Genomic DNA, 27,049 nt, shown 5'->3' with positions numbered 1-27,049 from the left:
AGAAATTTTTTATAGAACGTGGGGTGTTTTTTATAGGATATGAGGGTATTTTTCATAAGGTGTGGGGTGCGAAGTAGTGAATAGTAGTTGATGAAAAGAATTTTTCTTATCCAATATTCATAATAGTATTGGAGGTCTGCCAAATTAATAGTATTGAGTTGCTGGAGGTTGATCTGTTGGATGCAACTTCTGAGAGGAAGGAATTGAATGACACAGGGAGAAAACCACATAAATTGATGACCATGCAAGTACCCATGCAGCTAGAAGATTCTCTCTTTGGCTTATGAAAATGCAGATGCATGGGAATATGTTGTTGTTCACTGCAAATTTCACTACTGTTTTGTCAGTATCATTCGCGGAGTTAATTGCTGCTAGTCGAAGAAAAGATATTAATACCACTGACGTACTCTTCCTCTCCTTTCTTTTTCCAGCTTATAATAAGAAACGAACCACAATGTCCACAACTTTTCCCGCTTGCTTTCATTATGCCAGCCCATGTAAAGTCGGCAAAATTTGTCGCTTAGTCTAATTCAATTTTGGATTTGAGTGCACAAAACCTCTGGGGTTTGGAGTCTTTTGGACCCACATCCTCGTCCTGCTCCAATTTTTGTTCTTAATATATATTTTGGTGATCCTTTCTATACAGTACTATTTGAGAATCGTCTTACACAAGCCACTCGATCGGTAGATATGCAAACTCTGCAAAGTGCCAAGAGTCTGTTTACTTCCCAGAAATATTCAATTCTTTCAGAGACTGCATATCTTGGAAGTAGAAGCATGCTGTCAGCTGGTGAAGTTTTTGAACTTCACCTTGATATTAAGCTGGAGATATATTTACTTGGATGCAGGCAGTTGAATGATTTCATACAGAAAATAAGTTTACAAATAGCTGCATTGATAAAAAAAGAAAAGAAAAAAGGGAAATGGAAAATCAAAGTGGTACTCTCTCTGGGGTTTGGACATAATCATAGTAGCACCTTTACTCCCAAGATGTTCCTTTGAGAAGGACCTAGGCGGGCAAAGCATGATCGAAGCGAGACAACCAAAGGGATTCATAAAGATGAACTTGAGCCATCATCCGTGCCAGCTTAACCCTACAATGCCTTTGGTGGGCTAGGTTAATTTGGATCTGTAATATAACTCAAGTTCGTCTTGATAGTACATTTGTGGTTCTTCCACATAAATCTTGCTTTGTGGGATCTCCTTAATATAGTGTTATGAAAAGTAGAGAAATAATTTAGCTACGAAGGAATTACACAAACGTAAACTCACAAATTGATGTAGTTTGATATAGTATTATATATGTCAGATTGTAAAGTTACTTTTGTTATAAAGTAGATCTAACTGATCACATAAAATTATAACAGTTTGTGAGTTTACTCTTATATAATTACTTTGTGTCTATAACACTTCTCAATGAAGTATGCAGGTCGAGATAATGGATATGAATCTCAATTCTTTGGTATTATGTCCATAGAGATCTGAATCCATGACTTCTCACCCACCAAACTATATGGGAGTAAACCCACAATAATAGTTTCGAAGGCTTCACTTGATTTCTTTTATTCCATGAACTGAACGAGACATGGTGTACGGGGTTTGAGATCAAGGGTCTGTGTAATATTCTCTTATATATATATATATATAATTTTACAAAAGCATACTTACAAACTTCATAACATTCTCCTACAAAGCAATCGCCATCTATTCCATACATATTATATATATATATATATATGTAAAAAGCACCCAATTTCCTAAGGCCGGGTATCACATCAAAGATATATCTAGCTAGAGTACGTGTGTATGTCACATGAAAAAGGAAAAATCCTTGGGCTTAGCTGCATGCACTCCAATAATGTATTCTTTTGTCAAATCGCCTTGCATTGCAGGCATCAAAAAACAAAGTGCAAATGAGCAACCTATAAGAAAAATAATAGAGAAAAAAGGTAATAAAGAATCCCATATTAATCAAACAAATTCTTAATAAGTCTACTGCGCTTGCCACATGGTTCAGGCTGCAACTCCTTTTGGTAGATCCCTTCTGGAATTTGTTGATTAGAAACTGTGATAGGTGCATTGTCTAAAACCACACCTTGCTTTTGTATATACTCCCATTTGTCTTGGAAGAGGTAAAAGAAAGCAATGAAAAGGACCTCTGCTGTAAAAAGTATAGTCCAAAGGGTCGTACTTCTTGATGTTTTGTTACTGTAAGCTTTTAAGCCTGTGTAGATGTTGATGATCCCACAGAGAGAAATCATTGTTCCAAGCATCCAATGCACAAAGTACCACAAGCTCCTCTCTTTCTTCCCCTGCAAAAGGAAGGAAAATGTAGATTACATATAAATAAGGCAGTGCCAATAAAATGATGCAATGAATTAATTTAGGCATTAATTGAGAATCAACAATAGTTGGTAAGAAACTACTTAGACTGTGAGAAAATTGTACTAATTACCTTTTAGGCCTGAAAAATCCGATCAAGGCTTGCACCCAAATGGCACCATAAAGTGCTAGTCCTAATCTTTGGTGGCTGTTAGTGAAGGAATTCTCAAGTTTTTTGAACGATAAGACAGCTCCAACTGTGGCAAGAAGCGCTGACAGTATCTGTTAAAATTGAATTCAGCACATACAGAGACAAAGGTTTAGTAGAAGGACAGAGTAATAAATAGCTGGTGGAAGAACTTGCAAGATTTATGCCTTCTTTGATTCATCTAGTTCTTAAATACCTCGCCCCTGTAGTTATCTATAGCCCCATGAAAGGTGCCTAAATCATTTGATCTAGCAAACTTAGGGGAATGGAATATTATATATATGTGATAGAGCAGCAGTTTGCTAGTTCCTGTAGAAATGATTATAATTTTTTTCAACGTGTGATTACCATTGTGATACAGAAAGCCTAGGGTGTATCCTACTAATGAAGTCGAGGAAAAATAAATATATGATTACATAATCACTACCTTCTTTTGCTAATTGTTAGGAATTTTGTAAAACTAATTGAACTTAACTGTTTCCAAACGGTGGGCTACAAAATCATTTTCTTCCAAAATAATTGTGGACCCCATTAAGGTTCAAGTAACTTTCATGATGCAGTTGTAGAAAAAGATCAAATCTTTAACGATTACATATTGTAGCTCTGAGTTTTCATTCGTTGGCCATGTTTAAAAAATAGGAGCATATGCATGGATGCAAATGTATTCTTCAACTTCTCGACGATGGACCTGTATGCATAGTATGCAGAGTGAAGAGCATACCTGCACAAAAACATGGAGATAGAAAAAAACTTTGAGCCTTTTGGACCGGGGTTCCTCTCTTCTAGACATTCTGATAGCAAGTATCGCAAGAGGCATTAAGAACCCAAGTGAAACCCATAGGAGAAACCCATGAATTGCAACATCAGATGTCATCTGAGGACTCAGCTGCAATAGGGGACTAAATAACTGTTACCTCTGGTACTTCTTTAAAAGCTCATAGAAAAACTAATGCAAGAATAAAATGGGAAAGTTAGTTTGCTAATGGTGAATATAATCTTCCTTGGCACTTCTCCAGAAGATGAAGAGGAAGAAGATTGAAGAGGAAAAAGGGAACTTGAAGAAGAACTGGGTTACCTTGTGAAAGTCGTGTCTAATGCTCTTGTGACTGACGGACTGATTCACTTCTTGGTGGAATGAACAGCCAACTAATGGTAGAAGAATAACACAGTATGTAGAGATGGTGAAAGGTGCTAGCTTCTGAAAAACCTGCATTTTTCAATCTCCAGGGAAAGCAAGAATACAATCACAAATCCTAAGCTGCCTCGATCGCTACCGGAAATTTCTCTGCCGCTCGATCCCTCTGCAAAGTTCAGCCTTTCTTTATTTTTTTATGAAAGTAGATGCTTTATGCTAAAGTTTGTTTCAGACTTGGCAATGAGGGGTAGAGCTTTTAAATAGAGTTTTAACTAAAGCTAGTATTGGTTGCTGTTCCAGAAACTGCTGCAATGCTTTACTGTACAAAGAAACCGAGTGTGGTATGATTAGTGAATACATAATGGATAATAACAAGATATGTTGGTTATGACATTCATAAGCATGGTCATGCAATTCGTGGTGGTTGGTGAGAGAGAGAAGATTAGGATTCATAAATTAAACCCAAAAAAAAAAAAACAAAAAGCTGGGGAGGGTATGAACAATTTCAACGATGTGGGGCTAATATGGGCAAGCTTTTTGGTACAGAAAGGAGAATGTGGAATTGCAGACACCAAAGGATCAAAATTTTCATGGATGAAAGGTTGAGAAGGACCGCGTAGTGGATGCATGATGGACATGGTAGCATGTCTGTCTTAGTCTGCACAAGTACTCTACATGGTCAAAAATCATGTTATGCACAACATGGTCGACAGTCAATAAATAATACATCATGGGATGAGCTTAGTTGATAATATGGGGATGTTCAGATTGATGTCTTTTTAATGATGACAGAAGGTACGTATATTTCAACTGCTCTGCATATTAGCACAAGGAATTGGGCAATTCTTAAAACACTAACTACCGATCCACCCTGGCATGACATCATGAGATCTATGAACCCAATTCAATGGATTATGGACAGCATTAAAGCACCCCATGACAAATGCATACAAATGATTAAATTTGTTGAGCCTGGCCTTTCTAATTCTGATCACTTCTTGTTACCAAACTCATGACTAAAGACACTTAAATTCAAACGAATTCATCATTTTGACTGGTTGATTTTTGGTAGAAGTAAGAGGGTAGTATATCTAGAATGAACAGTGTAATTTAAATTCCATTTGACATATTTGGCCAGAAATAGCATCCCATATTGAAAAGTAGAATCAGGAAAGAAGGTAAAGGAGGGGGAGGCGAGGTTGACTAGTATTTTTTAGTATTTGCTTTACCATTCTACTGCTGAAAGAAAAGATATGATCATATCCACGAGGCTCCAGTAGGACTGCAGATAATTCTTTTCTGTGGAGAGAGAGAGAGAGAGGGGGGGGGGGGGGGGGGGGGGGGGGGGGTGTTTACTGCTGTATTTCATACCCGACATCCAATCACATGATGAATAATGAACCATTGATTGTCTCTATTACATGGTGATAATCTAAGCTCGAAATTCATAGCTTGGCCAAATAAAGGCATAGAGGTTGGATTTTTTTTTTATTCTTTTCAACTTACTATCGGTTTGCACTTTGCACTTTGCACTTTGAGTTCTAATATTAGTTCCACTCCCTTCTTGTGTTTTTTTTTTTTTTTTTTAAATGACAATTGGGTTGTTCTTGTCTTTACATAGCAAGTCCATTTTATTTGGTGGGAAAAATAGCGAAGGCGGCCTATTATTTGTATACTTTGTGTGTACACATATATCTGTGTAGAGAATAAAGATAGAGTTACTATTCTATTACTATTTATCTACTACTCTTTTTGTATTTATTTTTTTTTAATTTTTAATTTTACTTAATGATTAAAGAAGTGAATATTAGTAAATTTATATATATATATATATATATATATATATATATATATATACCACAAATATTTTTCTCCCAAACTTGAACCGGCAAATAAAATTACGCTTTATACTTAAGAGTGATGCTAGTGTACCACCCAGCTTTGACCATTGGGCTTGTCTACTAGTATAAATTTTATATTTTATTTTTTTGTTCTTTTTTTTACATTTTTTAAACATCTTTAAATATTTTTAAAAAATAAAAAAATATATATACCAATACACTAAAAGTCACTTTCTTAACTATTAAGTAAAAAAAGAAATTAAATACATCAACGGTTAAAATGAGGGGCAAAGCTAGGCGGCATACTAGCATTTTCCTATACTTAAATATATCCATTTACAATGTGTTATTTAAACCACAAAAGTCTAAACATTTTCACGTCACCATCTTCGACATAATTTGCAAAAACAGAGTGATTTTATTTAAAAATAAAAAATAAAAGAAAAGAAAAGATCTAGAACTAGTAGTAATCTCTCATCTTTGGTTATTGGAACTGAAAAGTAACCGAGAAAATATCACGAGAGAGTGTAAAAAAATGGGGGTGGCGTTCAGAATTTCAACACTTATTACTTGGCTTTAAGATAAATCCAATCTTGAAAAGGGGTACTTAATTTGCTTTAGACGATCGTCAAAGCTAAAGGGTAAAACATCAATTTGTGATAATGCACTAAGAGAGAGGGATCCACTGCAAAGTCATGGTCATCATTAGTATTGCAATGTTTCAACGAGCAATTTCTAAAGCGAACAGAAGAGAGATCATCAGAGATTTGGTATGCTGTCCATATCATCTTTCTTCTTTGTTTGGACGTTGGATTGACGTTGAAAAAAACTTGCATCTGCTGTATCTCTAGCTACGTAGGTCGTGTGGCTGTGTACACCGTGACTAAATAGTTACCAAAATTTAAGCATTAAAGGCGTTTAAAAAGTCCTAAGCCAACCTAAATGAGAAATGATAGTTATAATTATAAGTGTATAAGCGACGTACAATCACTTTAAAAAAAAGAATAAATACAAACTCACATGAAAAAAAAATAATTTTTTAATAGTAGATCTTACTCTTTTTCAAAGCGATTACACAACGCTTGTATACTCTATAATTATATATAGTATTACTCAAGGGAGATAGATGAGTAGTTTTATTACACTATCATTTCTTCATATGAAACGAGAGACCTTATTTCATGGATTAAGCTCAACAGAAACAGATTTGTCAAAACAAGACAAGAAGCATCCTTGATGATGGAAGGACCTTCCTTTGGTGGATGTTATCATTTCATATTGGGCTAAAAATGGGGCGAAAACAAGCATTTTTGGACAAAGACATGAAAATTACTTTTTATAATTTCATGGGTATAAACGTTAGAGAAATGACATTCTTCATTTTTTATTGTGTCATTCTCCGTCACTCTTTTATCTGATGCATTATAACTAGTTTTATATGTCAATCATTTGAATGAAAGACGGTAAAATGTGTCGTCTAAATAAGTGTGATTAAGAATGACAAAATTAAATATATGAATGTTACGATAAAGACGCAATTCTTTTGAAATTTTTACATAATTCTTTAATAAAATATTATTACTTTTTAAATTTTTTTAAATTCAAAATAAATAATATTTTATTAAAAAGTATTTTAAGTAAAAATTGAAGAATAGTCTATGCATGTTATCGTTTTCCAAAAGTTATTATAAGACATTGGGTCCTTCATTCCAAATTTCCACGCCACTAAGATGGGCGGGCTACCACACCCAGGGTTAGATGCAGTGTCCATCAGATTAGTATTATCGAGGATAAAACGCAGGTATCTGTTCTGTTTTGTGCTGCTGCATACTGTGACCATTTCGTGCCCATATGAATCCACTAGAAACCTCTCTTAGAATTCTATTTTTGTGTAACATTGTAGAGCATACTCCCAAACTTCACCCTCACCAACTTTACTGCACAGCTTCAAAACTGAATTGAAGAAATAAAACCCTCACATGACATCCGCCTAACAACAAAAATCAGATCCTAGAATTGCCTTCTTCTGAACTGTTATCTTTTTGACTCAAAATGTATAAGATTGTAAATAAACAATACAACTTCATAAGCTGTTCAAGGTCAACTTGGCTAAACTCAAGCTCGTCTCAACTCATTTATTGCATTTGAATGTTAAAATGAGTTGAGTTGAGTAGTGAATAGTAATATTTTATTGGGTTGGGTTTAAATTTTTTAGATTGAGATGGATTTAATTTTTTAGGTTGAAATGTATGAAGTAGATTGAGATGAGTTTAACTTTTTTATAGAAAATTAAAAAAGTAGTGGATCCTATTAATAATTAGTTTGAGATTAGTTGAGTTTGGTTCATCTTCCAAACGCAGCTTGTAGAGTCATTTGTAAACACAAATTATAATTGGTTATTAAATGATAAACTAGTATAAAACTCTACTTCACTTGTATAATCTTCTATGAACTCAAAACTTATAATGAAAGTACTTTTAATGTTTTAAAATAAAACATAAATTATGTTTCTAATAATACATGTGATGTTTAAATATATTTTTTTTTATAAGAAAAGATGATATTAATTCACTTAAATAGGTAAAGTCCAAGTACACAATGAGTATATAGAGAAAGCTTAATTTCAAGCTAAGTGATGCAAAGGGCAACGTAGAAGCCGTTAAAAGATGTTTCGTTCAATACAGTAGAAGAAGCCCAAAGTAGCAAGGTATGATTTAAAAAAAAAAAAAAAAAAAAAAAAAAAGTCCTAAGCCCTTCCAATAAGTGCTCCTTGTCTCGAAACATCGTCTATTCCTCTCATTCCAATGCGCACCACATTAGGCAAAGAGGCACTATCCTCCAAATAACCACGATCTGCTCATTGCCCCGGATTCCTCTCCTGCATGCCAATATTCTAGGCATTACCCATGCCATACCCAGTCTCGTGTGAATATCATCCTATAAAACCTTAACTACTTCGCAATGAAGAATTAGGTGGTCCGCTGATTTGCTGATGTTTGCCCATGAAGCACTAATCTGTTAAGTATAGGTCATGCCTTCTCAGCTTGTTGATAGTCAAAATTTTCCCGTGAGATGCTAGCCAACCAAAGAAGGCCACTTTGAGGGGAGCATTACTCCTCCATAACCATAAAAAATAAAATTTAAATTTAAAAAGAAAAATTGAACGGGTTGTAAACTTGTAATACAAGAACACGAACAATCAAAACCAGATCATTGAAGTAGTTCATGACAAAAAAAAAAACTCTCATAGAAAGTTATAAATGAAGTACTCGGAAAACCCAAAGATAAGCTCCAAACCTTTGGTTAGCTAAGATTCTGAAATAAAACAATATCCAAAAAGAAACATTCAACGATACGATGGTCTCTACCAAAATGATTTTAGGCCCCACTCTTAACACTTCAGAGCTCATTCCTCAAATGATCAAATTACATGAACAAGTTAGGCCTTGATGCCTTGTATGTGGTCTTCAGCTTCCTAGTGGGTGGCCTGACCTTCTTAAATACCAAGGGGAACTTGATTTTGGAGTTGTGAAACTGCTTGGTGCTCTCTCTCTTGCAGAGTTTTGCTGGGACGGTGGCAGTCTTGATAATTTGGATGCAAGGAAACCTGACTCTGTGTCGAGAAGCCATCTCATTGTACATCTGTTCCACAGCCCCGTTTAAAGTGGTGTCACGGTATTCCTTGTACATATTGTGATAACCTGTTCGACTTTGATACCTCAACCAGATACCATAGTTCTTAATCTTGGTAGGGTTCTTTTCAAAAATCTGCACAACCCAAGTTATAGGGTTAATGATAATAAAACAGAGGATAATCATAATCTTCAATACGATGCTTCTTCTCAAAAATAAGGCACCCACCATAAGAAACTGATTATATACTATTATTCAATTTGAACCTACAAATAGATATTCATTCGTTTTTATAACAATGATGTTTTTAATAAATATTTTATTATTTAATAATCGCAAAGCTTGTTACCCTAGTAGACATAGTATACAAGAGGAACACCTAACTAGACATAGAATATTCACTCGTTTTCCACATACAAGTCAGAAACAATGAAAATCATCCATTCCATTGTTTTCCTCTTTATATAAAAAGCAACCCAACATAAAAATGAGTAATTAAAGTAGGCTAAGAAATTATTGCCTAAATAAAGAAAGATGTGCAGCTTCAAATCCAGATCAAGACTATGTAAACAATACTGCAGTTTCAAGGGAATTGCCATCAGAAAATTTCAACTATCCAGCCATACCCTCACAATTTCTTATGTCCTAATCACACCCTAGCAGCCAATATCACATGAACATTTTTTTTTTTTTTTTATAACGGGGGAACCACCCCATGGCAGAGCCCTTAGGACTCACCCATGGAACCTAAACCCCAGGGGAGACTAGCACAGCAACCCACCGCCATGACCTCCCACTTAAATCACAGTTTGATCCTTGGGAGAATCGAACCTCTGACATGGGTGGGGCTCATGCACACAAGTTCACCCATACCACTTGGGCTACCCACGGGCGGGTGCCACACAAACATAATTTGTTGCTTCATTGCATGGAAGAAATACTAAATGATCAAATAACAATCATCATGCCCTCAAATTAATATGGAAAGCAAAACAAGCAACAACACCAACACTAAAAAATTACAGCTAATTTGATAACCACGCTCAGCATTTCTCTATATTTTAACAAACATAGTAAATCATAAGCACAAAAAGAATACTAGGTTCTTCGGAATGAAGAACACAACATAGAGTTCTAAAACCACAATTACCTAGAACATTATCCAATAAATCATTTCATAGACAATCGACTCATAGGTGAGATTCAACAATATACCTCATTGATAGCAAGCATTTGCCCATTGCTCTTCTTGACCTTCTTCAACTTCCTCAGAAAATACCTAATCCAGACCAAAAAAAATATATTAAACCAAATTAAGCAAAGAAAGAATACGAGATCCACATATCGATAACACAGCAATAAAAAAACAACATTGACCAAAACCACAATGATCTCCACTAAATCACTCACCAGAACTTCGACTTGGCGCGAACCTCGTTCGTGGCCCAGAGCTTCATGCGGTAAATCTTTGGGTGCTCATCTGCTTCAGTTGGCAGAGCCCTACCAACGACTTGGTACTGGTGAAACTGCAACTCCAAATGAAAACACCCTCAGCATAAACTCAGAAAAAGCCAACCTACAACCAACCCTCAAGCCCTCCCCCTCCGGGCCCCCCGACCCAACAGTTTTGTTTCAGCGAAAACGAAAATCGCGATATCTATTCATGAGGTTCTTTTTTTTCAACTAAACGAAAAGCTCAAACTAAGGAGGGACGGTTTCAATTTCCATTGTTATCTTTTCTCGCGAACCAAGCAAACATAAATAATTAGAACTCAATAACTACTACCAAAACCAGAGAAAATGAATTTGAATAGAAACCCTAAAAGAACAGGTTTTGTAATGGATCTGAGAACTAGGATACGCAGGCTTACCCTGAAAGTAACCATTTCCGATAAGAAGCTAAGATCTCCGAAGCCTCTGCCACTCGATTTCTCTCTCTATCGGTGTGTAGAAGAAGGCGAGGGGCAAGGTTTTCTTTGGATTATATATGAGCCAGGACTAAGAGATGAAAAACCCTAATTTGTAAAGAAAGGCATAAAGTGACTGGCCAGTGAGACAAATAAATGACCGCTAGTAGAATACCTACACGTGGAGAAGGACCTTCGCAATTTTGGGCTGATAGAGGACCAGGCCCGATTGAAATCCAAACAAGGAAATAAAACCCACGTAAATAATATAATAATATATATATTTATATTAATGCATGTATATATTACAAACACATGAGATGCTACTACATATAAATTTATTATTGCTCCAGGTTGTATTTCTTCCATCGAAATTCATAAATTAACTTAAATTTTATAAAAATCTATATATATATATATATATATATTCTAATTTTAACTCATGGTTATGCAAAAGATGATGAAAATAATTATGCATATCATTTACTCTTATATCAATTGCTATAATTAAAAATAATAATAAATTTATTATTTAACGACAAGATTCGCGCCAATATAAAATAATGTAATGTCCATTTGTCGGATTTCGCAAGATTAGGATATAGTCCTTCATCCCATTTCAAAAGATCACGACGAGTTCCGTATCAGTTTGTAAATTGTAAGCTCTTTAAAAACAAATAAATAAATTGTAAGCTCTTAATCCTGTATGTTACACAACCATGGCACGGTATGACGAGCATTGGGGGCACTAGGGTTTGTGAGGAAGAAGAGTCAGCTCGGGAAAGGCTTACGGGATTGGGAATCGAAGAACCCTAGACGTTAAGCTAATGGTGGGCTTTCGTGGGCCAACACAGTAGGAAAGGCAATGGGCTTTGCAGTAGAAGGAGTCGTGGCCTCAGTCTCAGAATCATGGACCCGTTTATTTCATGTTTGCGTTTTACCTGATGTAATAAAATAGAACAGAGGGCATTTTAGTACTTTTACTTTACTAGTATTTGTAGTCTGTCTCTCTGACAGAGTTGGCAATCATCATCCAGAATAGAGGACGCCTCCCTCGAAGAAGGCTTTGTTTTACAGAAATTACGGTGAATCATACAATTTCTCATCATCTACATTTCTTTCATTTTCCATTTACATTCAACCCGTTACACTGTACTTCGACCGTTGGAATCTGCGTACATTATATTGGCTAAGATCGGGCTAACAGATTGAGTTTATGATACCAGTGTGACAGTTAAAGACATGCACCGAATTTATGAGTATATATAAATGGAGTACGAACAAATTTTAAGCTGAAGTTTATAAATACTTAATTTTCTTTTCTTTTCTTCAAATATTTGGCAATCTACTAAATAAGTAGGCATTTGCAAGCACGTCAGAAAGAATGCCACAACAACATAAACATAATAATTACATAAATACAAGGTAGAAAAACATCCGAGTCCCAGTAAAAGTATAATAGTAGCAATCAGTTGCTCTTTTGCATACAGGTATCTCTATGCATTCAACTTTGTAGCTGATCTTAATCTCACCACACGCGAGTACCCTTTGTCACCCCAAGCATAACTGCAATCACGGCGAGAAGCGACTGCTCGAGTAGAAATTATTATTAAAAAACAAAAAAAAAAGAGTTAAGTATATTTTTCTGAGCAACCAGACAAAAGGGCAATTAAACAAGATAACATCATCAGTGCTTAGCATAGATCATGCGCATTGTAAGCAGAAAGTCTAAATATCATCATTACAAAGCCTTAAAGATCTTAAGCCAGGCAGTATAATCCGGAATAGAAACCTGAGAGAGAGAGAGAGAGAGAGAGAGAGAGAGAGAGAGAGAGACAGACAGACAGACAGAAGAAGCTGTTCTATGGAGTTCCCTAATGATTGAAAACATGATGCCTTGAATTAACCAAAGAATCAGAGAGGTGACTTCTACCCAAATAAGGCAGATTAGACATTTTAGCAAGAAGTTTGAAACCACACATGGAACGGGAGCATCCCCCCCCCCCCCCCCCCCAGTTTGAAGGAATGGTACCGTAACACACATCATGGGCATAAAATCTCTCAAACCTAAAAACCATCCTACTAGCAAGGAGGTTAGCCAAGGCACTCTTACAAACAACTCACTGAAACTTTCATACCTATTTTGAGCTGAAAATATACTTTTCACCCTCCAATTAGCAGGTGTTCTAAACTTTAAAAAACAAAGCTGGCAGATTTTACCGGCAGACCACTAAAAAGATGTAATGACATATCCTGTCAAGATTATTTTATGTCACCTATTTTTAACTATTTTTCATCCACCTTAACAGTCTGAATTGAACAAGTGTTATTTTTTTTTTTTTTTAAATTGAGTAGTACAACATGTCAATTCTAATAGTTTTTTGTTCAAAATGTTTAACGCCCATTACTTGGAAAGTAAAAAGCATATTTCCCCTTATTCTAATCTCTTTCACCTCTTGAACAAAAGCTTTCCTCTGTCACTGCAACTGAATAAATTTGTCGTAACTTACTGTTCACACTATAGTTTAGATAGCATCTCTAAATACTTCCAGCACCGAATATTACTAACAAACTTATATGTACCATGGTTGACCCATAAGTAAAGAGGAGCCCCTCCTTTAAGTTAAAACATTAAGCTTTCATTCCCAAACACCAACTGTCCATTCAATAGGTCAGGTTGAAGGGGGTCATGAAGCTTATATACCACTTCCCAGAACGTGAGTTAATTAAGACGTTATTTTTGTGAACTGTGGTGCCATCGCACTAATTGCAAGTTTAGAAATTAAATGAATAAATTGCCATTTGAAGAGAAACAACTAGTCTCAAAAGATCTATAACACCACCAGCAAGACTAATTGAAACACAAACACTTACAGCTACTGTGCATGCAACATATCCAGGTTTTTCTCTGTAATCCACTTGTACACAAAGTAGAATAAAAGTTCCAATATACCAGGGAATGCCACCAAGAAAAAATCCAGTTATAAACCTTGCAAAAAAAATAAAAGCAAGAGTTGTCACTTGTCGATTACAACCACTACACATTGCAAGAAGTCAAATAAATGCATTGCAATGGCAAGCCAATATTGCCAATAAAAGAGCACTCAAGAGGCAACTTAAACTTACATGAAAAGTGTGTGGGACTAGAAATTCTTTCCATGGCCAAACGAAACCTATGATTGCCCAAAGTTGTTTGCTTGACCAAGTCAATTGACTATTTTAAGATTTCATCATTGTATACGGCATATATTATGAACATACTGAGCTCAGTAAAATGTGTATCTATATATATTCTTCCAAAAATCCTTCATGTCATTAATGCATGGCCACTGCCAGCAGGAAACCGCAAAACTCCTTTTTTTCAATTTTTTTGACTCTACAAGTCCTATTGTCACCCCTAAAACACATATGAAGAGAATTGATGAAATTAAAGTGGCTTACAGGACCCAGCCCATGCCGATACCACAGCAAGGAAGTGACAGCTCTCTGACAGGTCTTCCCTCAACGATGGCATAACCTTGAACAGCATAAGAATATCATGAGGATTGAAATTTTTCAAGAATATCAATAAGAACTTGCTCATTATCAGCAATATCAATAAGTATTTAATATACACAATTATCAAAATTTGAAAAACATCTAAGTCTATCCAATGAGCATTCCCAATCTTTGAAGCTCGGCCTGGATTTCGTTCCCATAGGTTTTCATTTTTGTTAAATCTTTTCGTTTTGGGTATGTGAACATAGTGTGGTGGGGTTGAACTTCGAATTCATGCTGCTAAATTTGACGAAGCACTCTTCATATCTCATATACAACACGTCCCTCTACTTCAGCTCTGCTATTCAGAAGCAGTACTATGAAGAATACGGCTATGGACAGGTTCGTGCTTTCTCATTACGAAAGCCAAAAAAGAAAAAACATAACAACTTATTTTAGTTTTCAATTAAGAGAATAATTTTGTTGAGGTTAGGATTATATACCCAATTTACATGTTGCTGTGGTCATATTACATATGATGTCGACAAAAATGTTTGCATCCAAAAAGGATTTGAACCTTAGACTTGGAGGGAGCATACCACCAAGCCCAAGGCCCTTACCACTTCAGATAGCCCACTTCAGAGGCAACTCTATCTATTCAACATTACAGTACAAGATAGTCCACTGTTAAGCATCATGCATTCGAAAATTTCCAATTAATCAAACTCAACCACCACAATGCAAACTAATTGTCTACTCCCCACCATATCCCATTATAAAATGATTTTCCTGCTAACTATTCTCAATTTGAAATAACTCCATTATTTCCCTCCAAACAACTATAATATATAGCAAGAAACTATCCTAGCAACCTTCTAATTGATGAAAACAGTTGCTGAAAAGTTCTTCAAACCTCCAATCCATTTCTACATGACAAGTTAAAAGGCATAAAATGTAATGAATCCAGGCATCATCACTGTAAGACAGAGATTCCACAATTCTAACTTCGCTAAAAGTGATCTTAATTTGAGGAACTTTGCAGCAAGTATTGCATCATGCAATTCTACCTAACCTGAAGATGTGATGCCAGATGTTGTTTTCCCATGAAGCATCTACAGCCCTCTTTGCACTCAGATTCAAAATTTTAATTTCTTCTGTTATTCAACCGTACTTAATGCCATTTCTTCAGTTCAGAATAGATCCTGATCAAGCTTTTTCCAGCCCCAAATTTCTCAAAAATAGCATCCTCTTTCCCTCCCTCCGTCCCTCCCTCCCAGAATCACAAGCATGGTTTCTGCAACCTGTCGTGATCCCAAATTAAAGCACAAGGCGCAGAAACTCAAGTAAGATCCATCTTTTCGAGATCATTCAGATCCAACATCAGGGCCGAGTTATGTCATGCCACATTCGGGCAAGAAAACAGATCTTGAGCAAGATTAGCTCAATAATTCAACTTCCATATCATTGCACTTACACAGATACCATTTAAATTGACTAACTCTTTCAAATCTCCTCATATAAATAATAAAATACAATTCAAGCTATAACATTTAAAAATGAATTAAACAGCACCACAACGTTATTATTAAATAATAGCCCAATAAAACTAATTCAGTATAAAATTTAGACCCTCCGTTCTTTTTTTTTTTCTTTTTTGTCTTGGGCCCTTCTCACAACCTCCGTTCGTGGAGTTACTATAATTTGCACTGTACCCAATAGAAAAACAACGTTTGATTGCCCAATGATTTTATGTTGTTTCCACCCAATCTCGTATATTATATCCGAGAAATAATTCACAAATATCTGCATCCTTTATCAAAATCCCCAGATAGGGATGTGTCATACCTTGAACGGTTTGGTATCCATAATGATGATGGTGTTGGTGATTATAGCGGGAATCTACAGTGAATCCAGGCGGAGGAACCGGCTGGGGAAAACCGACGACAGGATGAGGCAGTGGCTGCGGAGCGGGAGGGTTGTAATTGGCGACGCCTTGAAACGTGCCGTAGTGAAATTGACTCTGCTGATCGTCAATGAGTCCTCTGGCCTTCCCATCTTCGCTCATTGTTTTGAGTAGCGATTTGGATTTGGGGGTCAGGGATTTTTTTTTGGGGCTCTGGTTTAGCGTTCGCCTCACCAGCAACAAAAAATTTTGATGCGGTAAAGGTCGATAAATATGGAGGTATGGTTAAATAATTTTGGGTACGTGCAAGGTATAGATCGGTCGAGCGAGCGATAACTTGTATAAAATTATTCTACTAATAGTTTGAAATCGGCAAGGATAAACTTGAATTTACTTCAATTCATTTAATAAAATAAAGAATAATGATAAGGTTACTACCTTACTACTACCCATCTATTATTTTTTTTGTATTTAATTTTTTTAATTTTTTATTTTACTTAATGATTAAGGAAGTGAGTATTAGTAAAATTATATATTTTTTTAATTTTTTTCTTAATTATTAAGGATGTTAAAAAAAATACTTAAAAGAAAATGATAAAAAAATAAAAAAACCTTGAAATACACTTAGGTAGTAGATAGGTAGTAATAGGGTAGTAAGCCTATCACTACCCTTTAATAAATGAATCATCTATAAATATAAAATTATAATAACTATGCCTATCATATATTTAATTTTTTAAAAAAAAATTAATGATTAAAGAAATAATTATTAAGATATTGATATTTTTTATTTTTTAAAAAAATTTAAAAATAAATATAAAATAAATAGCATTTGGCCTGTGCCCAGCAGTGGCCGGCATGGTAGCAGTCCCCAAAAATAAAATATCGACTGGACTAGTATAAACTTGAGTAATTTTATATTTATTCAATAAAATTGTTTTTATATTTATAATGAGGATATTTTAAGCTGTGTTTAGATGTTAAACTAAGCTCAACTGAGTTAAGTTCTTTATGAATAGTAATGAGTTGAGTAGTAAAGAGAATTATGTGGGATCCATCTAAACTGAATTTAAAGTGTGTTTGGATGTTAAGATGAGTTTAGTACTTTTTATGAAAAATTGAAAAAGGTTGTGGGTTCCATGTGTAAGAAGATTCTGAGTTGGAATGAATTTAGTAATTTGAGAGTTGAGCGTTTGGATATTAAACTCAACTTAAAATTAGACTAAACTCAAACGAAACCTAAATGTTCAAAGAAAAAAAAATCATATTTCTAATTAGGGTTGTGCATATAATCCGATAACTCGTTGAACCGGAGCAAAATAACTCGACCCGACCCAACTTTTATCGGGTGCCATCTTTTCGGATCTCCAACCTAACTAAGTAGCGGGTCCGCGTTTTGGGTGTCAACCTGTCCAACTATAAAAGAATACTTACATTCAGTTCACAAACCCTAGCCTCCCAAATCAGGATGAGAACCCTGCCTCCCATCTCCAACTGGCCGATCGATTCGTAAGTGAGGTTGCCTTCATTGGACGAGGCGTCTGCGTAAGAGACCATGCGCAGAGCTTATTCGGGTCGCAGGATACAGGTAGGACTATAAGAGTAGGGTCAGGTACGACGCCACCTAGCTTGCTTCATCTCCATCTAGTGAACGACGCTGCGCAGCTTGCTTCTTCTTCATTCCTCGACAACTACTATTCTTATCTTCACTGCCATGGAGGGTCATAACAGTATGGGTTTTGCAGGCGAGCGAGGATGGGATTGGAGAGTAGGAAGAAGATAGAAGTGGGTTGAATATGGTTTTGAAGAGTTGGTAATAATTTCTTTCGTGCAGTACCATCACAATTTAAAACCAAAGAAAAGATTGCATTTTGATGTTTTTTTGAAAGCGACCTATTTTGAAGAAGCTTGTGATAACTTTTCTCATCAACTCACCTGGGTACCTGAATGAGTTTCTTCGTTTTTATTTTACTGTATATTTATTGTATATAGAAGATTATTTGAGAGTAATTTGTTTATTTGCTCTTGTAATTACAGTTTGTTATACTGTTTATGGCTGTGATAAGAGCCAGGGCCACCGCTGCGCTGCTCATCCCAGCCTACACCTCGGACGAGTTCGAGTTTTGCCTCGCCGACTCAAGATTCGAAACTCCTATTGACCTCAGAAAAAGGAAACGACCTAGCCTAAGCCGCCGCATCACAACTGAAAATCCATCGCGTCATAGCCACACTCTCCCTGAAAATCTCTCGAGTGTTTTTTTTTGGTCGGGTCATATGGTTCGACCCGATTTCATTTTGTTCAGGTCGGTTTGGCGGCATAAACAACATTGTTCAGGTCGGGTTGAGCCTAAACCCGACTGTACCAGGTCGGGTTGCATGCCTATTTCTAATACCATATAATATCCGACCTCAGTCCAAGAAGGGAGACTTGACCCTCTCTTTTTAAGTGATGAAAAAAAAAGATGCAAAAACGTACCGTTTGACTGGAAAGGGTTTTCCCCTATATTTCTTATCTCACTTGACACTCATTCTCTCTCTCAGTGGAATGTGTAGCGCCCCTGCCGCCGCCCACTTTTGGCTTCCAACACCAATTGTTTCTGTTTACATGTTGAAATTTGTAGATTACTGCTTCGTTTGGTTCCTAAACTCATCTCAACTCATTATTACAACTTTTTCAAATTTCAATACAAAATATAATAAACAATTCAACTTTTTCAAATCACAAAATAATAATAATATTAAAAAATGATATTCTAACAATATTTTATTAACTTAATTCAACTCAGTTCAACATCCAAACGTAACCGTCGTAATGCCATAGTTGGTTGATGATTGGAGAATCACCTGTTTGTAATGTCATGGAGAGAGGCGGAGATGAACTTAAAATGTGAGTTGTTGGTGAATAAGATTGTAAATAGTAACATTGTTGTGGTGAATTTTAAGTGAATCAATGAGGTTGGGATAATCTAATGGCGGAGTGTGTGTTTTGGACAATGTACTCGTGCTATTATAAACCTGAGGTATCATGATGAACTATTTTGTTTATGTGTAATTTATTGGCTCATATTGAGCTGTAGTTTGTGCTATAAAATTTTATTAGTTAGGTTGATCTTATATTCGTATGAGTTATTAGTATGTTAGTAATATTTTCTAGATTAGGTCATGATACTACCATTGTTCAAGTTCAAATCTTAGATAATATACTGCAAAATTCAGGTAAGAGATGATTCTATGCTTAAACTTCCCCTAAAAACTAACTCAGATTAGTTTTATGAAATATCTGCCCGTCTTGTTATGAAAATAACCTCGATTATTTTCTACACTCTTCTTTGTATATGAATAAAAAATAAAATATTCTTGACATGAATGGTATAGACATGAACAATTTTGTTATTTTGTTCTCGACTATATAAAGAGCGAATAGGAAGTTTGAAATTTTTATATGATTAAAAATTTATATGATAATTATCTACTTAGTCATCTATTATAATATGATATTGAAACTAAAAACCATTTGGCATGACATTATATTTATGTTTGGGTCCTGAGCTTACCACGAGCGTAAAATTGTGGCCAATATTATTATGTTGGTACCAAAATCTACGTTGGTACACCTACTTTGGACACAATGTAGTTTTTTGCGTGGATCTTTCCTGTGTGCACACTTGGCACATGTAACACCCCGCCTAATTACCCATTAAGATTCAACCTTAATCTCCCTTAGAATAAGATTATGATATTATATTATATTTTTGGGCTTTATATATTTTTTTTAGAATGAAAATTATTATTATAATTTTTTTTTTCTTTGGGAGTTAGTTAGGTTTATTTTATCCATTAAACTATGATGCTTAGAGTCATTACTGTTAAACGTGAGAGTTAAGCTTAAGTAGTTTAGTAAGCAAGCACATTAATGCTTCACTTAAGTCCCTTAAACCCTTAGAATGTTATGGGCCAAAACTTACAAGCCTTATAAGAGTTTAAGTCTTGGTAGGTTAGCCTTAGAAAGACTTGGTCCAAGTGTGAGGAAGGCATAAAACATTTTCGGCCTAATTTTGTGTTAGTTTTGACCCAAAGCTCATTTACGTTAAAGCAAACCTTTCAAGCTCCTTTGTTGTGGATCTTGAGGCCTCTCATGACCTCTTAAAATCTAGACCCAAAATCTTCCATCAACCCACACCCAAAGCTCATAAACCATGCAACTCACTCTTATGGCTTTTTTAGTTTTTAAGCCCAACAAGGCCTAAAGTCCTGTCTTGCATTTTCACACTTCTAAATTTCCAATTGAAACCCACATACACCATATCATTGGTTTCCTCAAACCCACATTGTGCCCCACGCCCCTAAGGAATTCTTTGGACCCAAAATTAAGTTTTGAACTTGGGTTAAGAGTATTGATCAACTTACCCATGAGTAATGATCTTTAAACCATGTTTTAAGTTTAGTTTTCTTTTTAATTATTTCTCACCTTTTTTCCTGACATTTTCTTGTTTTTTTATTCTATTTCATCATTCATAGATCATATTAGAACCCTAGATAAATTTCCACACATGTAATTAAGGGTAATGACATGTCAAAACCCTAAATCCACACCAATCACACATGTGTGCCCTTGTGTGCAATGGACTAAATAGCTCTTAGTTCAATCTTTTTTTGCTTTTTTCTTAAGGGAATTATTGTCTTTGCCCTCAAAATACCCTTCTCAAGGTAGACCTAGTGGTAGAAGAAATTGATTCCAAGAACCAAACCAAAAATCCCAAACCAAATGCACATAAACACTAGTTGGATGGAAAACGAATGGCTTGTGTTTTGGTTGCACTTCTGCTCATAACTGAGCCACCATCACACCCCACCTCCCTTCTCCTCCAATCCCCAAGATCCCCTCCAGTCATCATGGTGAACCTTGACTCCAAGCCACCCCAAATAGAGCCAAAACCGATTGGCTTTTTGTGCAAAACACGACTCGGCAACCACCACCATTTCACCCTCCTCTTTGATCTACCACTTCATCATCATATGTTAGCCAACCCTCAACCTTCTACCACCTGGAAAAGTCTTCAAGGAGTGTCATGATACTTATACAAATCAACCATGGAGATAAAACAAATATGATGCAATAATAAATTGAAAAACTGCCCAAATTTTTTTAAAATCCCTAACTGGCACATCATGGCATGGCATCATACCCTGGTTTTATTTTTTATTTTTTTTCCCTTTCTACACCACGGCAGCCCTACACTCCCTAGCTTCTTTGCAGCACTTGACTTGATGAGATCATGGGGCACTATTCACTGCACAAGGATGACACACACAACCGACTTAGTGGCATTCATTACCCACCACCCACTCCACCCAATCACTATAAACCATGGACAGCATGCCCTCTCTACTTGACTCAAGGTTCAATTCAATTCGGTCTGGTCCAAGAGGATGATGGATCGAAATTTTCAGTCCATCATTTTTCTCGGATCAGATCAAACTGGTAGCTATCAGTCCGATTCGGTCCAGTTGATTCGGCCCAATTATTTTTTAAAATAAAATAATAACAATAAATTATTTAAAATGCTAAATTAAAATTAAGTGAATTATTAATGTAGATTATGTAGCTAACTTAATTAAAAAATCATTTATATGGTTAGTGACAATAAATTAGATGAAAATTACATTATTAACTTATATAATTACTATATAACTATTTAGTTGATATTATATATTAGTTAATTGATAGAATATTAATTTGTTAATAACATATTTAAAATTTTATATTTTTAATGATGATAGATTAGATGAAAATTACATAATATATTATATAATTATTATATAAATAATATTTTTTTTTTAATTCGATCCAGTCTGGACAAATGGGCTAACACTCCTACTCTTGAGCACTATACAAACCCCCTTACTCTCTTATTTCTTCCACACCTCTTCTTCAAACTCCTCTTAATTTCTTGAGAGCTATTTTCCTCTTAGAGTCTAAGTGAGTGGAAATCGAATGTTTTTTAGTATTCTTGGGAAGATTGTTAAGAGTTCTTGTGTTGGGAGCTTTAGAGGGCTACGAAAATTGTAAGTTTTCTTGCCCTAGATCTTAGTTTGCATATTATGTGTTGCTTTTAAGTGTTGAAATGATTTTTGGATGAGTTTAGAAAATGTTACCATGTTTAATTCAAAGCCGAGTTCATTAAGGATGTGGATTAAGTGTTTAAATTGTTTTAAGTGAGAATTTTAGCTATGGCTTGTCTTAGCATATTTTGATATAATGTATAAATGTCTTAGAATGATTTTTGAATGTTTGATTTTGAGATTAAAAGCATGTAATGATTGGTATTAATTCTATATAGTACATGTTGATTATCAAAGGATGCACGGTTTGATTAAATCATGCTTAATTTATGGAGTTTTGATTTATTTTACCTAAACTTGAAATATGAGTATTTAGAAAACCTTGTGATTGGGATAAGAAGATAAATGCATGATTTAATTCTAGTTTTTGAGACTTTTGATGAAAAAGATTAAGAGATATCATGCATGCTTAAGGACTAGTTTAATAGAAATTAAAGTTTTTAGTCATGATTAAGTATTGGGATGAACTTATTCACCCAAGATTAAGCTTTTAACATGTCTTTAAGGGTTATAGTGATTATTTTTAATTAAAGAAAATTGAATAGCATGCACTCATAGAGATCAATAGTTGAAATTACACTTAAGCATCAACTAGAGTGCATGCCACAGGTTGAATATATTTGGGCTAATTCCACTTTGATTTTTGGAATTCCAAGAGCATATATGGTTTTAGAATATACAAAATATGAGTTCTATGAACATCTTCCATAGTAGTTCAAATTCTAACTTAGTACAACTTTGATTACGGCCGATACGTTTTTCCAAACTTTCCAAACTCGAGCAGCTTGTAAGTTAATTTATTGATAACTGCTATATTCATATTATAATTGTCATTTGAGCATGATACATTATGTTATATGATACATTGACTACATGACTACTTTCTTACATGACATGTGAAATTTTTACCATTTTAGCATAATGCTTATAAATGTCATTTTCACATGAAAGCTTACTATGTATGCACATGTCATGAACTACATTTTTCGAGCATAATATGAAAATAATTTTGTCACGACCCTAAATTCGATGATGAGGTATTATCCTAGTGAAACTCTTTTGTCCACTCTGGAGTGATAAAAAATGGAGTGGTAACCCCTAAGTTGACGAAGAACAGCCAACGGGCTTCAAATTGGTTCTTTTTAAAGAACGCTGGAAGTGAAGTCAATGTTATGACATCTAAGGCTGATGAGTGTACATGTTATGATGTTATGATAATATTATGTTATAATATCAATGCATTGAGAACGAGTCTGCAGATAACGTAGTTTCAACATGAGTTGTACTATGGTCACCAGAATGGACTCACGTTGCATATAAGGAACTGTGACGATATCACATGTTATGATGTTAATGTTATGATTAAATGAGAATTTCTAATAATGATGAAAAGTAATGATGAAATTATGTTTTTGACAGTTGAAATGAAAAATTTTCTCTGTAAGAAAATGTTAAGAAATCTGGATGGGAGACATATACTGATTTTTTTTCCTGAATCGCATGCATTTCATATGTATCATTAATCTCGCATAATTTATCTTTATGCATGTTGTCTAAGTTACTGAAATTTCAAGTAAATCTCATCATTTGTTAACTCACTATCATTCCACTCAAAATAATAGAAGTTGTGTTAGGACTTGACGAAAATGAACCAGATGGACCAATGAATTTGATTGATTGAAGAGGAATCGAACCTCGATAAAATATTGAACCTCATCTTGATATTTATAGCCCTAATCCTTCATGCTTTAGAACGCGTGAAGCAGCAGATTTAGTTATGGAGACTTCTTAGTAGGAATAATTGTACTAAGATTATGCTACATTATGATCTGAACTAATGATGGTTATGAATGAAATTGAGATGTTTTAGTTTATCTTGGCATAAGCTTTATTTAGTCGCCTTTATTCTGTTGTAGTTATTGCATACTGCCAAATGCATTGTATATTAACTGTCATGAACGGGAGTATGTAACCTTATATTACATGTCCCGACGTTTTAAGTATCTGATCCATCCCAAGCAAAGGTTGGGAGTGTCACAGAACATGAGTTTAAAAGATGGAGATTTCACTTATGTTTTTGCTTGGTTTGATGTCGATGTTTGCCAATCCAACCACAGGGTAAAAATGGCCTCTATTATGTTATGATGTAATTTCAGTTGTACTGATGACAAATGTCTTTTGTCTTTATTATTGTTGTAAATTAATGTTTATGAAATATCACTCTGTTATGTTGAGATTATGTTTTGTTCTGTATTTTATAACTGGTTCATATTTACACATTAATATATATTCGTTGCTTATTGAGTTGTTGATAACTTATCTATTTATATCCAATATTTTTCAAATTGCTTTGAAGTTCCAGCTAAAGATCAAGAATAGGAAGGAATGGCAAAATTAGTTTAGCATTATGGAATAAATCCATAAGAGGTGCAAGAGATCATTAAAGGATTTTATTCAATAAATTAGTTATTTTCTTTTGAAATGATAAAAAAAAATGCACCATTTTAAAATAATGATGCATTTATTGAGATTTTAGGAGATTCTTTATTCTAAAGGAACGTATTTTTTTTCAAAATAAATGAGTTTTACATGTTATAGAGCTTTTTCCTATATTATATGGAGTTTATACTTGTATGGTTGGGATTTTATTTTAAGTGGCACGAACTCAATTCCTAACCCTTTAGGTGCAGGGCGTAATAATACCTATTTTGCAAATCTTTACAAATATAATGATTGATATATATGTATAATATAAACTTCATAATGATACTAAAAAGGAATTCAGAATTTGTTTATCAAAATTAGTAAATAAACATATAAGATATGATATAAATAATCTACTTTATCAAAATCAAGTATAACGCAAACTCAACTTGAAAAAGAATAAATGAGCTATTCGTAACTCGCTGATAAGTTAGAGCTCAGTTTGTATCCGAGTAAAAATTAAATGAAAAATAAATCTTAAATCACCTATTACTTGTTCGAACTCGGCTTTTTTACGCCTGTATACTGAAAAATCAATTACTTGATTTGATTATTAAAAAAAATTACTTGATTTGAACTGAAATGAAGAAAGATTATATTTGTAACATCGCTGATATGACACGATTTAATTTGCAATGTAAATTTACTACATCAATAGTGTGTATGGTGTCTCTTCTATAATGACTTAAGAAATATTTCAGTTATAAAAGGATTTTACGAAAATAAACTAACAACCTGACTTGACTTACTACTATATGTTAGATTGTAAAATTATTTTTATTATAAAATAGATATAATAAATCACATAAAGTTACATTAATTTATAAATTTACTTTTACAAAATTTCTTTATAACTGTATACATTCAAATAATAACTTTGAAAAGAAATGAATTCAAATTTGTATTATAAATTAAAATTTTCCAAGTATATCCTTACAATTTAGAAGATTCCAAAATAAACGGGTTTTAAAACGGTCACGAAACAGAGGTGAAGTCCACATGTACACTTGGAAAAGGCAGTACGTATGCAATGATTTTTTTATTTTTTTTTCCTCTCTTGATTGGTATTGTTTGGAGCCCTCGGCAGTGTTCCTGCTCAGCTGTACGATGGCAATGTGTTTGTCCATGGCGGTGAATGGAAAATATAAGTGCAGAGAAAATAAAAAGAGATGAACACAAAAATTTACATGATTCGACACTAGACCTACGTCTACGGAGTCTGGGAGAATTTCTACTATAATGTATTTGTTTACAGTTACATCACCCTTATATCTCATTGTACAAAAGAATCATCTATTTGTTGAAGAAGAAAATTCCTCTGGAGCGCTCATTTTCGGGGTTGAAGAAGAAGAGAAAGAAGTAGAAGTTGAGAGCCTTTTTTGTCGCAGAAGAAGAAGATCCTTTTAAAGTCGTCTCGTCCTCCCCTTTTTCTGATCCCCCTGCCATGAGGTGACTTGAGTCACTTGGCATGTCTGACTTGCTCTCTTTGGCCTCTGACCCCTCTTGACACTTGTATGCTCTCATGTCCCTCCTTGTCTCTTTCTTATTTCCTCATTGTCTCTAGTGGTGGCCTAGCAGGTTGGGCCCAATTATGGACTGTGGTATTTTATCTCTCCACAATATGATTTTGGCTTTAGAATAGTCTTGGTTAAAATCTTTTTTCCCCCTCTCTGGAACTAGTGTTTGAAATAGTTTGTTGGTTTTCTCAGTACAGTACATATGGCTAGGCAATCGGTCGTTACCCAATAGCCAATACAAACTTTGCATGTGACCTTTCTCAGATAAAACACACCAATTTTATTTCAATTCTGCTATATACAGTCGAGTTATGCAGTCGGGATGCCACGTCATATTTTTCTAAAAAATAAAAAATAAAAAAAGCTAAAAAAAAAAGATATAGAAGAAGAATAGGAAAAGAAATCCACTAGAAACTGAAAGAAGAACTGATTGAAGAAACAGAGCTTGGTCTTCATCTTCCCTCTCGTGCTGCGTCTGGGTCTTGCGTGTAATGGTTCG

The 27,049-nt window shown here is 34.7% G+C and overlaps 2 protein-coding genes across 3 annotated transcripts; both read right to left on the bottom strand.

The window, feature by feature from the left end:
- Positions 1-1,598: 1,598 nt before the first annotated feature.
- Positions 1,599-4,012, bottom strand: LOC121264889 (cytochrome b561 domain-containing protein At4g18260). Its single transcript, XM_041168232.1, has 4 exons — positions 3,606-4,012; positions 3,252-3,416; positions 2,456-2,604; positions 1,599-2,313 (listed from the first exon to the last, which is right to left on the bottom strand). The coding sequence occupies exons 1-4, from the start codon at positions 3,741-3,743 to the stop codon at positions 1,968-1,970; spliced, it is 798 nt and encodes a 265-aa protein (XP_041024166.1). The 5' UTR covers positions 3,744-4,012; the 3' UTR covers positions 1,599-1,967.
- A 4,707-nt stretch (positions 4,013-8,719) lies between these two features.
- On the bottom strand, positions 8,720-16,701 carry LOC121264760 (60S ribosomal protein L18a). 2 transcript variants are annotated; one of them, XM_041168060.1, is made up of 6 exons: positions 16,369-16,701; positions 14,488-14,563; positions 13,921-14,035; positions 10,550-10,665; positions 10,355-10,418; positions 8,720-9,274 (listed from the first exon to the last, which is right to left on the bottom strand). In XM_041168060.1, the coding sequence occupies exons 1-6, from the start codon at positions 16,586-16,588 to the stop codon at positions 8,933-8,935; spliced, it is 933 nt and encodes a 310-aa protein (XP_041023994.1). In that variant the 5' UTR covers positions 16,589-16,701; the 3' UTR covers positions 8,720-8,932. The 2 variants fall into 2 exon arrangements, with proteins under 2 accessions (XP_041023994.1, XP_041023993.1); XM_041168059.1 differs by lacking the exons at positions 13,921-14,035; positions 14,488-14,563; positions 16,369-16,701 and adding an exon at positions 11,011-11,172.
- Between the last annotated feature and the right edge of the window lie 10,348 nt (positions 16,702-27,049).

Source organism: Juglans microcarpa x Juglans regia, chromosome 5D, assembly GCF_004785595.1.
Source record: "Juglans microcarpa x Juglans regia isolate MS1-56 chromosome 5D, Jm3101_v1.0, whole genome shotgun sequence".
Taxonomy (NCBI): Eukaryota; Viridiplantae; Streptophyta; class Magnoliopsida; order Fagales; family Juglandaceae; genus Juglans; species Juglans microcarpa x Juglans regia.
Note: the sequence above shows the minus strand (reverse complement) of the source record. Positions and strands in the feature narration are given on the sequence as shown.

What these genes read in the sequence shown, in the direction of transcription:
- LOC121264889 (XM_041168232.1), bottom strand. Translation starts at nt 3,743, where the DNA reads ATGCAGGTTTTTCAGAAGCTAGCACCTTTCACCATCTCTACATACTGT. An exon ending in TTAGACACGACTTTCACAAG is followed by an intron (nt 3,417 to 3,605) that starts GTAACCCAGTTC and finishes CCCCTATTGCAG; the next exon opens with CTGAGTCCTCAGATGACATC. An exon ending in GGATTTTTCAGGCCTAAAAG is followed by an intron (nt 2,314 to 2,455) that starts GTAATTAGTACA and finishes CTTCCTTTTGCA; the next exon opens with GGGGAAGAAAGAGAGGAGCT.
- LOC121264760 (XM_041168060.1), bottom strand. Translation starts at nt 16,588, where the DNA reads ATGAGCGAAGATGGGAAGGCCAGAGGACTCATTGACGATCAGCAGAGT. An exon ending in ATCGGCATGGGCTGGGTCCT is followed by an intron (nt 14,036 to 14,487) that starts GTAAGCCACTTT and finishes TTTTTTTGCAAG; the next exon opens with GTTTATAACTGGATTTTTTC. An exon ending in ATGTTGCATGCACAGTAGCT is followed by an intron (nt 10,666 to 13,920) that starts GTAAGTGTTTGT and finishes TTGGAGTTGCAG; the next exon opens with TTTCACCAGTACCAAGTCGT.